At 42.5% G+C, this 12,523-nt stretch overlaps 1 protein-coding gene across 1 annotated transcript in view; it reads left to right on the top strand.

Moving 5' to 3' along the window:
• CACNA1D (calcium channel, voltage-dependent, L type, alpha 1D subunit) overlaps positions 1 to 12,523 on the top strand; it is a 228,120-nt gene that overhangs the window by 65,186 nt on the left and 150,411 nt on the right. Inside the window, exons 9-10 of the mRNA XM_015418841.1 lie at positions 7,722 to 7,809; positions 10,720 to 10,746. Coding sequence (XP_015274327.1) covers positions 7,722 to 7,809; positions 10,720 to 10,746 — 115 coding nt within the window. The remainder of the gene's footprint in view (positions 1 to 7,721; positions 7,810 to 10,719; positions 10,747 to 12,523) is intronic.

Genomic DNA, 12,523 nt, shown 5'->3' with positions numbered 1-12,523 from the left:
GGCCCAGGCTACAACTCCATTCCAAAATGGCAATTTTCCCCAGGTGAACTGACCTCTGTCACCTGGAGATCAGCTGTAATAGTGGGAGATCTCCAGCCACCAACTGGAGGCTGGCAACTCTACTCCAGCATGATTTACGAGTTAGTTTCAATTTTTACCAGTACATAGTCCTACCGTTTGGCCTGTCATCCTTGCCAAGAATCTTCAGCAAGATGCTGGTAGTGCTGGTGGCCCACCTGAGACAGCAGGGGAATCCACATCTACTCTTGTATAGATGACCTACTGATCAGGGCCAGGTACAGCAAATTAGCGGCAAGGGACTCATAAGTGTCCATTGAACTGCTGCGGGAGCATGGTTTCCTGATAAATCTGCAAATGAGCCAGCTTACCCCATCCAAGGACCTAGTCCACCTGGGGGCCAGGATAGACACAACGTCAGCAATTGTCTTTCTCCAACCAGAGAAACAATAGAAAATCTTGGACACAATCAAAAGGATACGCAAGCAAAAAGCATCAGACCTCATGGACCTCTCTGCAACACTGGACCTCTTAAATTCAACAATAGACCTCATCCCATGGGCCCGCTTTCACACAAGACCTCTTCAGTGGGCTCTACTACCGCACCAGAGGCACATCATTAGGAAGTGCCACAAGCAGATCAAACTTCCCCCTTCAGTATTGAGATCACTAAGATGGTGGTCTTCATGAAGTAACCTAATCAAGGAAGTGTTCTTCCTACAACCACCTCACATTATGCTGACCACGGATGCAAGCAAAAGAGGTTGGGGAGGGCCAAGGGGCCAAGTAGCTCAAGGCAAGTGGTCCCCCTTGGAAATGGGGAACCGCATCAACTGGCTGGAACTGTGAGTAGTCAGGCTAGCACTAATTGCCTTCCAGGACTCACTGAGAAACAAGAATGTCCTGGTGAGAACTGACAACATGATGACAAAGGGGCACATCAACCATCAGGGTGGCACTAGAGCGATCTTCCTTTACAAGGAGGTGGAGCTCCTCTTCCTATGGGCAGAACAGCACCTAGCAGTCCTGAGAGTGCAGCACCTGCAAGGCCTCTCAAACATGCAAGCAGATTGGCTAAGCAGAAGGAGAATGGGCACTAAACTGAAACACCTTTCAGGAGGTTTCTGCCTAATTCAGGACCCCAATAATGGACCTGCTGGCATCACGGCACCACCACCAGGCCCCCAGGTTCCTATCCAGGTTCCTGGAACCACAAGCAGAGGGCTACTACATCAGTGACTGCAAGGCTTGCTATATACCTTTCCCCCAGCCCCCATGATCAGCAAGGTGCTGAATAAAGTGCAAAGAGTGAAGGCAGAGGTGATATTCATTGCCCCCTTTTGGCCAAGACATCCATGGTTCTCAGAACTGATAAAGATGTCCGTGGATGCCCCATGGTACCTCCCAGTGAGGGCAGATCTTCTGTCACAGGAACCTGTACTGGACCCGGACCCAGCCTGATTTCAGCTGACAGCATGGAGTTTAAATGGTGGGAACTATAAAAGTCTGGCTTCCCTAAGAAAGTGGTGGATGGCATGGTACAGGCAAGGAGGCCAACAACCAGGCAGATTTATAACTATACTTTGTCCACATTCAGGAAGTGGGCCAGCAACTGCTTAAAGCCATCTTACAAGAATGCCGTTCTCTTCTTGCACCAAGGTTGGAAGCAAGGACTGAGACCAAATACTCTAAAGTAGCTTTTCTGGCAGCAGCAGTCCTGGAAGGCAGAGAGCTGTGCAGCTTATCAGCTAATAAGTAAGTTAGGAGATTCCTTAAAGGAGCAGTGCAGCTAGCAACCCTGGTGAGACACAGATTCCCCACCTGGAGTCTAACTAAAGTCTTACAAGCACTCACCAGAGCCCCATTTGAGCCACTAAAATCCACAGAACTAAGATTTCTATCATGGAAGGTTGCCTTTCTGGTGGCTGTGACCTCCACTAGGAGAATTTCAGAACTGGGGGCCTTGTCAGTTATTATCTTGCAAGGACTCTGTAGTACTTAGAAGAGATCCATCCTTTGTTCCCAAAGCAAACTTGGGTTACCAAGCCTTTGCCCCAAGCCTTTGTGTCCAAGGGAAAAGGAATGGCATAAGCTTCACGTGTGCAAGGCTCTGCGCAAATACGTAAATAGAACAACACAACTGAGACTGACAGACAGCCTGTTTGTTTCACATAGCACCGCCAACCTGGGGAGAAAAGTCTCAAAGGCCACCATCCCCCTTTGGGTTGTTGTTGTTCAGTCGCACAGTTGAGTCCGACTCTTCGCGACCCCATGGACCAGCTCCCGCCAGGCCCTATGGTCTTCCGCCGTCCTCTGAAGTGTGCTCAATATCCTTTGGGTAAAGCTCTGCATATGTAAAGCCTATTAGATCATGGGCTTGCGGACACCACAGGTGTCCCCCAGAGCTCTGGTCTTCTCCACCAGGGCACCCACAGATGAGATCTGTAGGGCAGCAACCTGGTTATCCTTTTCTACCTCCATAAGGCACCATAGGACTGACCAGCAGGACTCCATTGGGGCGATCCTTGGGAGAAGAGTTCTACAGAAGTCAGTGATTAAGGAATGCCTTGGATAATAACGTCTCACCTCATCAGCTAGCTTTGGCATATAACCAGCTTGGATGACTTCCTCCATTGAAGGAAATAGAAACCCTGGACTTACCTGAAGGTTTCTTCTCTTCAGTGGGGCAAAGTCATCCACTTTCCACCCCCAAAAAGAAGGAAAGTAGAAAGAGAGTGGGAGGTAGAAGTAGTCTACAACTATTGATAGGAAGTCGAAGGCTGGATAGAGCTAGATTTTGGGACGACTGGAGAGGTGGTCTCGCTCCGCCCCCGGTCAGTCTCACAAAGATTTGCATAACTCTGCTTGGAGCAAGAGGAGGTGTGACCTGACCAGCTTGTATGACTTTGCCCCTCTGAAGAGAAGAAACCTTCAGGTAAGCCCACTGTTTCGTTTTGGGCCTTGCCCCAAGAAATGATGCTTCCACTAGCTCCATCCTGTTGCTGATAACACGATGTCTTATAATGTAGGAGGGAGTAGCCTTAGTCCAACAGGGAGAGAAGGCAAGTCATGCTTACGTTCTCATTTCTTAAAAATAAAAAAGTCCTGCATGCTCCAGAACTAGACAGGGAGTCCATAGCAAATTATTCATTTAGGCACAGACATAGCACAGCCTTGCTGGTATTCACCTTTTTTGTTTTGTTTTGGAAAGTCCACAGTGGGCACTCCATTGGTTTAATGGAATATAGTTAAGACATGTTCAGCCTCTAGTGCCATGCAGCAGGGGGGGAAGGAAAATTGCTCATAATTAGTGAGGTCAGAAGCATTTTCTATTAGGGTCTTGTCATGTTCTCATACAGTGTTCTACAGAGCACCTGGGGCTAAATGGTGTGTCAGAAGAAAGATGTTACTTTTGCTCAAACCAGATATTGGCGCTTCAGCATTAGGCATATGTGACAGGTCAGAATCACTATTGTGACAGAAGTTGTGTAGAACACATGACTAAGAACTTCAGATTTGTTGCTGTATATGCTGTTTGTCTGGAAAGCCTTGAAATTAATTACACTGGGATGAGGGTGATGCAAAAGGGAACACATGACTATTGAATTGGTCCTGTTTGGGATAGCTCATGTTTTGTCTCTGAACCCCTGAGCCTGTTTCCAAAACTGATTTTGGGATTTAGAGCCCTTATCCAGCTACTGCTGTCTGCCATGTCCCCCAAGTTCCTTGGCCTTCCCAGTGGTATCAGTATCATACTCTGCCTCCTTCATTTGCAGTAATGCACATTGTACTTCACAGTACTTCTTCAAGTAGCAGCAGAGATGTGATAGTTGCCAAACTGGCAGCAACAGATATTGGACCATGCACAAAGCTCATTAGATGATACCAGAAACCCTTACTGCCAAATAGCATTGGCCCAAATCCTTATCTTTCTGCTGCTTTGTACATTGTGAGAATTACTGGTCCTTATAACTGCTTGGGGGGCAACAGTGGGAGGGCTTCTGGAGGTCTGGCCCTGCTGATGGACCTCCTGATAGCATCTGGGTTTTGGCCACTGTGTGATACAGAGTGTTGGATTGGATGAGCCATTGCCTGATCCAACATGGCTTCTCTTATGTTCCTGTGTTATGTTCTGAAGGCTAAACCTGCATGAATTCTCGTCCACCAAGCAAGTAGAGGTCAACTAGCTAGGTGTGGTGGTTGTCGGAGAATCGGTATCCTGCGCTTGCTATGTGCCAGTGACTGCAAAACTGGAATTGTCTTGTTCCTGGCAGATCACAATACATAGGTGGAAGACTGTGTTAGTTTTGGTGAGTGCAATCCAGGTTAAGCTGTAAACAATGGATATTAAATTTAGCTGTGCTTTGCAGCTTCCACAAGTACAATCTTGTATACTGACATCTGATAAAATTATTGAGAGTGAGTACACTGATGATAAATGCTGTCAGAACTATCCCCAGGAAAACTTGCTAAGATATTAAAAGGAGAAATGTAACTGGCACTCAGCGCTGCTAATTTAAAAGTCAATTTGTTGTTTGTTGTCCCCAATTCAGATGCAGCCTGTCTTCATAGACTGGCAAGAAATTGCCTTTATGTTACAACAGTGAAACCATCCTTTCATCTTAGTTGACGTGTGAAGCCACAACAATTATGTGCTGGTTTCTAGTATTTGTATTATGTACTGTTTTTCCCACTAGTAAAAATATCCTTGTTCTTGTAAGTTGATGCAGACATTCTTAGAGTGGTACAGTCAATGCATGATGTGGATCATGACTGTGGCTACTGGCCCTTCTCCCAGCCTCCGCTGTCTGCATGCAGGCCCTCCATGTTGATTTGTACTCTCCGTTTTTGCAGGGTACTGATTTTGTATGCTGCCTGCATATATGGAGGCTCTATTACATGTAGGTTGGAAGAGGGCCCATGGCTATGATTCCAGACCTCCATATATGTAATAATTGTACCCACATCTGTTCTCGGGGGTCAAGTTGATTGAAAATCCCATTTCAATGATTAAGTAGCTGGCTGAACACCGAGCTTTATGGTTAGGGTTGCCATATCCAAGTTCCTCAATCTAATTATCCAAACCGTATGGTAACTATGCAAATACATTAATTATTGTCTTGTCTCCCAGTTGCTTTGCATCTCCTCCTGCTTTGCATCTCCCAGTTGCTTTGCATCTCCTTCTGTTATGTTGAGGAAGGATCATAGAAAATATGTCTTTACCAGACCCTTTGCTCAGGCTCTCATTTGACAATGCAAAACTTGTCTGGGAGATAGAAAGAGGGAGCAAGGCCCTGTGCCCTCTTGTCTCTGACTTCGTTTCTCCCGAAGTATGTGGCTCTGCAACAGTCCAGTGAACATACAAACAGAAAGTCCCATGCAGGAGGTTTTTGTTTGTTTTTCTCCCATGTTTTAAAGATTTGCCAGTTAAATAATAAAACACACCTACTTTTGTAACATTCATCTAATGTAAAATTTGGACTGCTATTCTGTGCACCTTTTGTGAAAAGGACTATAGCGTTACAATCTAATCCTAATGCACACAGAAGTGATCTGATCCATTTAAATGGGTGTCTTCCAGACCACCGTGTTCAGCATTGCAGCCTTAAATATCTTGCATATCTTTCAACAACATGCCATATCTTCCAACAACATGCCAACAACATTCTTGTTTGTCTGAACAAACAAAAACTGACTACAAAACTCAAGATCAGTATATTAGTTCATAAACTCAGCCAGTTAAAAAACCCGAAAGAAATGCTGTGACAGGTTTCATGCTTACAACAGGTTATAATGCTGCTTAACCCGACCCTGTTAGCAAAATGTGTTTATGCTCTCTTACCACAAGGTAATGGCACCCAGTTTGGTTCTGTTCAGCTTGCTAGTGCACTGTTTAAACTTATATTCAATTTATGAAAATATGAAGACCACTTTTGTTATTCTGCTGCTCTCATCTTTAGAAACAGAGCTTGGGAAAGAGATTGATTAACTGACTTTAAATAGTTTTAAAGAGAGTGTCTCATTTTTTAATCCATTACTTTTTAAAAATAATTTGGAAATTCACAAGAAAGCAAGATATATTTTTTTAAAAAATCTTGTTTGTTGTTGTTGATTATTATATTATTGTTTCTCATTATATTACGACAAAGATTAAAAGAATAAACGCACAGAACAATTAAAAACAACAAAGGGAAAGTAAAGACAAAAGCTCCAAGAAAGTATCTGAAGCTTTCCTTGCAGTTCTTCTTTAATAGCTGAAGAAGCAAGCTCTGTTAAATTTCAGAAGTGTTTTACTTCATGGGGTTAGTCCAGTGATACTCAGTGGCTCAGGAACCATGGGGGGTTCTTTGACACAATGCCTGTGGCTCTTCTGGGCATCATTCCCCAATGTGGCACATGCCCCCATGTTTCAGGAAAGTGGGCAAGGCCCTTCTCTGATAGGGTTTCTGTTTGAAACAGCCACTGCCAGAGGAATAGGTAATCTGTGAGCCTCCCTAAAATGCAAGCATCATGCCAGATAAGGAAATCAATGTAACTCTTTTGGCTGATGGTAACTGCAAATGTGGCTTTCCATGAGTACTGTTGGCTTTGTCAATGGGCTTAGGAGTGTGTAATTCAGTTTAGACTGGCACTGCCAGTGATTTACTTCATAGAAAGCTTTGGCTTTCTATGTACAAAGAGCAGCTTTGGGTGAAAGACATACTTTTTTTGTTTGTTTTAATTGAAAAATAAATAAAGGTTTTAATGTAGCCTTCATAGACACTGCATAGTGATAATAAAAATGCTTAGCATTTATATGAGAGTCCAGGCCCTTCACATGTTCACAAGAATTCTGTATGGCAGGTGAAAATTAGGAAAATTGAGTAAGAGAGAGAGAAAGTTTGCCTAAAGTCAGCTGGAGCCAAGAATTGACTAAGAGAATTCTGGATTCATAGATCACTTGTTTAGCTGTTCTTCATGCACAAATATTCTAGATTTCAAAAAAAAATATCCAAGTGGACAATTTAACTAGCAGAAACGTGTTCAGGCTCCCAGTACTCATGTTGCATGCTTACTTTTCTGTCTTGGGCAAAGTTTGCAGTCTTGGGCAAAGTTTTTAGAAGATTGACTGTGATGTATTAGAACCATTCAGGTGAGGTCTGTTTATTCTTCACTATGCTAGGCATGCATGCTAGCAGAGGACAACTTGATTTGTCTGCAGACATACCTTAGACATGGTGAGGTTTGTAACCAGTGAAGTGAATTTGCGTGTTTGTGTGTTTGTGTGTAGGTGTGTGGAGGGGCACTGGGCAGCGGCTTTTTACTAGCAGATTGCAGTTGTTAACATTGGACAGATTTAACATGGATCCAACAGAAAAAGGCTGTTTTCACTGATATCCCACCTCCCTCTGTAGACCTCTTGATGCCACCCCATGTCTTTCCGGTGGGGGGTCCTCTTTCTCATAGGAGCATTATTTTGGACTAGGAATTTTGGGCTCCAGTGGGAGGAAGAGGTGAATGGAGGTCCTTCCATCTTCAGAGATCTTTGATGCATCCAAGCCACTCATTTGTATAAATGTAAATCTCTTAGTTAAGAGAGGCCAGTTTTAATCTTTTCAATAACTACCGGTATGTGAGAAACACAGGTTTTCTGTTGGCTGCATGCAAAGTTTAATGGACTTAGATCAGCTATAAATCTGTTTATTTATTATATCCCATAACAGCAAGCATGCAAGCAAGTGAAACGGAATCTGTGAATACTGAAAATGTTGGTGGAGAAGGAGAGGGCCATGTGTGCTGTGGAGCTTTGTGGTGAGTACCTATAGTATCCCAAATATATTTTTTTCCAGGTATCAATATAAGAGGAGAAATTTTCACATTGTTTCAACTGTATTTATCTGGAGATCCAGTTAAGGATGAATCCCTTTTGTTAATTCAAATTCTGACCTTGACTTTCTCTGAGCAAAAATGGAGCTCTCTGAAATTTGAATGTGATAGAATGTGTAAATATTCTGTCCATCTTAATATTACTAAATATCTTTCTGAATCATAATTAGGCTACTATTCCAGGGGTCTCCAACATGGTGCCCAACACCTTTCCTAGTGCCCAAGCGTTTTTAGAAAGTGGATGGGACTATGTGGGGCTTTTGGCAAGCAGGATTTCTGATTGGCTACTGGAGATCTGATTGGCTGTGCAGATAGGGTTGCCAGGTCCTACCTGGCTGCTGGTGGGGAGCTCCAGGGTCTCTTCCAGCAGGGAGCACCAGGGCCCAATTTTACCATAGAGTTTTGCCCAAAAACTAGAGTGCCACCCCCTGATGCTGGTGATAGGGAAAGGGACCCATAAAATCAGGGGAACCCCGACCCGGAAAGGAACCCATAAAATCAGGGGAATGGACCCATAAAATTAGGGGGAACCCTGACCTGGATTTGTGGCTGTCAACCCTAAGTGCAGATTGACAGACAGACAGACAGACCTTTATTGGCATATCAGAGATAAATGTACATTAAAATTTAGGAATACATCAAAAATGTGGCTATCATACAAAACCTGATCAGTTTATAGTTTCTCTGATTTGAACTGCAGATTGAAGAAAACAGGCAACATTAAAAGACATAGAAGACTTTTGCCCCGAGAGTAGCAACTGGACTTTGACACTCTCAGGGAGACCACGCCATGTAAAAAGAAGGGAGTCCAGAAATTTATCCCGGGTCTTAGTATAAAATGGGCAATTTAAAAGAACGTGGGAAACAGATTTGATGGCACCCTGACTACAAGGGCATTGTCTAAGTTCATAAGGGATTTTATGGCATCTTCCTGAAAAGATAGCCGATGGCAATACGTTAAATCTGGCCAACATAAATGCCCTTCTTTGATGGGGATCAGTTAAAGAGCAAAAATAAGTAGCTGTCTGGCCCTGTGTCTGGGGTAAGCCCAGATGAATTGGAGAACAAGTTTTCCTAGCTGCCTCAGTCAGGCATTGAAATTGAATATCTAAAAACCCGTGTTTGATTGTATGAAATATTGTGGAGGCAGATCTAAAGATATTCCTACGGACCTAATTTTTTTGGGACTAATTTCAGCCAATTAGGTTCACAATGATCTGTCAGCATTAAAAAGGTTAAAGAATTTGGGTCAGGATTAAACAGAAGGCGCAACCAAAACTTGATGGTCAAAAGCCAGGGCTGAGTTTCCAGGGACATCTGACTAGTTTTGAGACACATATGGGACACAATTAAGAAGTCCAAGGATTTTCCGCAAAAAAAAGGATTGTAAACCCTCTGCTGATTGGTTAATTGCACTTATCCAAATGGGAGTGCCATATAGGAATTGTGAACTAGATTTTGCATTAAAGACTTTTAAGGCAATTGGGACATATCTATTGCCTCTCATGTAGAAAAAGCGGGTAATGGCCTCAGCACTGTTTCTTGCTTGAGTTGTAGCACATTTGCGATGTGTAGCCCAGCTCCCATTGTAGTAGAAATTGATCCCTAAGGTTTCACCTAAGGTTTCACCTGCTCAATAGAATTTCCCTGAATTGTCCATGAGGACTGTTTCCAGGAATTGGAAAAGACTAAGATATTTGTTTTCCCGTAATTCAAAGTTAACCTGTTGTTATTACAGTAGGTAAAACATTGGTGTAGAAGACGCCTCAGTCTGATTCGTGAACATGAGAGTAAAACGGTGGCATCTGCATATAAAAGAACTGGAATATGACATTGGCCAATTTTAGGGGCATGTCCGTCAATTTCGAACAATGATGGAGCCAGATTAAAATAACATTGTTTCAGCTACAGCTGCCACCACAGTGTTGGTTTTATTCCCTCTTACTGCTCCTTCCCAGTATATTCTTTAAACTACTCCTCTTCTCACCTACATTTGGTCTTCCTCTGTGTCTGTGGTTTCACTTCTTGTGGCAGTCATTTTGTAGTTGGCTCCACTTTCTGCAGCAGCCATTTTGTGGTTTTGCCCAGCACCTTGTTTCAGAATTCCAAAGCTGCCTACAGGCTCAAAACAGTTGGGAACCCATGCACTAATCGTCTGTTATTTATTACAGATCTTAAGTGGTAAAGAGCTAGAAGTTTCACTAAGTAAAAATCTTTTTTAACTGTCACCCAATTATCCGATCTCTTTGTTGCACATACATGGTCTTGATTAACATATTAAAAATAAGATTTTTCACCAGTTTGCTGCTGCGTCAATTTTGTTGGGTGCGGAGAGTAGAAACCAAGGTTCAAATCCTGTTCACTCTCAGTCAGTCAGTCTCACTGGATGGCCTTGAAAAACTGCACTCTTCAGTCTAGTGTATCTCTCAGGACTGCTGTAGGACTAACACACTGCTGCAAACTCCTTGGAAAGGAGCAGAATACAAACTCGTTGTCACTATTTTCTCCATGTAATTATATATTTCTATTTGATTATTATAATCTGTTTCCAAACTTCTTTGGTATTGGCTTCTGTGAAAATTATCTTGATACTGGGTGGGGCTAACCATTTGTTCAAAGAACTATAGTTTCCTTTGAATGTAAATATGCCTTCATTACATAGTTCTATCAAAAACTGTAAAAGGTGCTAACTCTACCCTTTATACAGATGCATCACCTAAATTCTATTGGTGGTTAAATTAAACTGATTTGCTTTCCAATGTAGGTTTCAAGGGAGAAGGAATTGCATAAATGGTTTCTGTATTTTCTTAAAAATGTGTTTTCCTTTTCTTTTAGTCAAGTTATCTCAAAATCCAGGTTCAGGTCAGTATTTTCCTATCTTTTCCCATCTTTCTTTTTTCTGTATAACACCATGTTGTTCCATAACACTATGTTGTTAAGCTCTACATATTGTGGTTGAATATGACTGAATTTAAACATAGTGCTGTAGGGAATACAGAAGGTATAGCTGCATCATCATTTGCTGCCACTTGCAAACCAAACCACCACCACAAACAATTTTGGGTAGGGTTTTGGTTTTTGCAAGAGTGTCCCCTTTCTCTTCTGCAGACACTCTTGCAAAAACCAAAACCCTACCCAAAATTGCGCAGTTCAGCCAGGAGCCGGGGATGCGCCGGCAGAAGGACGCGCTGGCGATCCCACGGCCGGCCTTGATGCGGCCGTGCTGGAAGAACCACCTCAGTAGGTGGTGAATTTTTGCTGCGCCTCTTTGGGGGTTGGGACGGATCGGGGACGGGTGCGCACAGCTTCCCAGATGTTGCAGTGAGATCGCACCCATTTGCTGCTCCCCCAATCCGTCCCTCTCCCGGGCCAAACATTTACGTGTGACCGGGGCCATGGTCTTTTTTGTGAGTAGCAAATCTGAGTTTGAGTTTGTCACTGTATCTGAAAATCAGATCTGAAAAAAGGCAGTTTGTTCTCACTTTGCAATTATAATTTTTAGGGTAAGGACAAGTAATAGTTCAAAGTCATGGATGCAACAGCAAACTGTAGTTTGAGACAAATCAGGAATTAATTAACTTAATGCTGTCAAGTGGGAGGGAGAGCAGGTGTCTCATTAGTGAGCCCAAAGCTCCTTCGAGGCTTGTTGTGACAGTGCCACACTTATGTCTTAGGTTTGGTACCGTTTCTGAAGCAAACCATTCTGTGTAAAGATCACAGCACCAATATTTCTTTTGAGATGCATAGTGGTAAGATTCTGTGCTTTACTAATAAGTGGAACAATAGTTTCCCCTTTTTCTCTGAACACACATTTATAAGCATAGTTTCAGTCATATTCCCAATATGGGATCTTGCTTTGTTTCTTAACTTTGTTAATGCAAACCTGAGTTTCTGCTGCTGCTTTCTAAAGCTTTTCATCTTTGGAGAATACCTTCAAAAAGTCTGTCTTTTTATCTTCTCCTTTTTCTATAATTTCATCAACTTTCTATGCAGTATACACTTTTAAACTTGATCTTATAACCCTTAAACTATCAATTCTACTGTAATTGGGCTTTGGATCTACCCCAGTAGGATTTTTCCCCCCCAGACCCAGGAAATGAGGAGAATAATAATAGTAAATGGGGTAAACTGTGGCTTCCATCACTCTTTAAAGACAGTTATCTGCTGAAGCCACAAGAAAAGTTCCATTTTCTTTACTTCATATACCAGATTTTCACTAAAAGTGGTTGTCTGGACTGAAGTTTGGTCTGGCTTTCATGGGTATACAAACTTCACTGATTTCTCAATTCTTTTCTTAGATCATACTGCCTATGCTTGCAGTACGTCTTAGATTTCAAAGCTGCTTAAACAGTTCTTGCACAGATTTATCTAATTCAGGGTCACACTGCATAATGAGTATTGTCTTAATCTTGAATTATCATATAGTTTTAAGCATGTCTTGTTGCAAAAATGTGATGTCATATGTGTGGACAGGGACAGAATTCAGTTGTGAAAGTTTTACAATTTTGAAAAAAGATGTACAAAAAGGTGGTGTAGTGAGACTGGACAAGACTACAGAATATCATTTTAGTTGAAATATTACAAGAAGAAAGTTAAGTCTAGTACTTGTGGTTACGTTGAAACTAGCAAACTGCTTCTT

This window comes from Gekko japonicus, unplaced genomic scaffold (assembly GCF_001447785.1).
Source record: "Gekko japonicus isolate JY-2015 unplaced genomic scaffold, Gekko_japonicus_V1.1 scaffold1549, whole genome shotgun sequence".
Taxonomy (NCBI): Eukaryota; Metazoa; Chordata; class Lepidosauria; order Squamata; family Gekkonidae; genus Gekko; species Gekko japonicus.
This window is presented reverse-complemented; position numbering and strand designations above follow the sequence as displayed.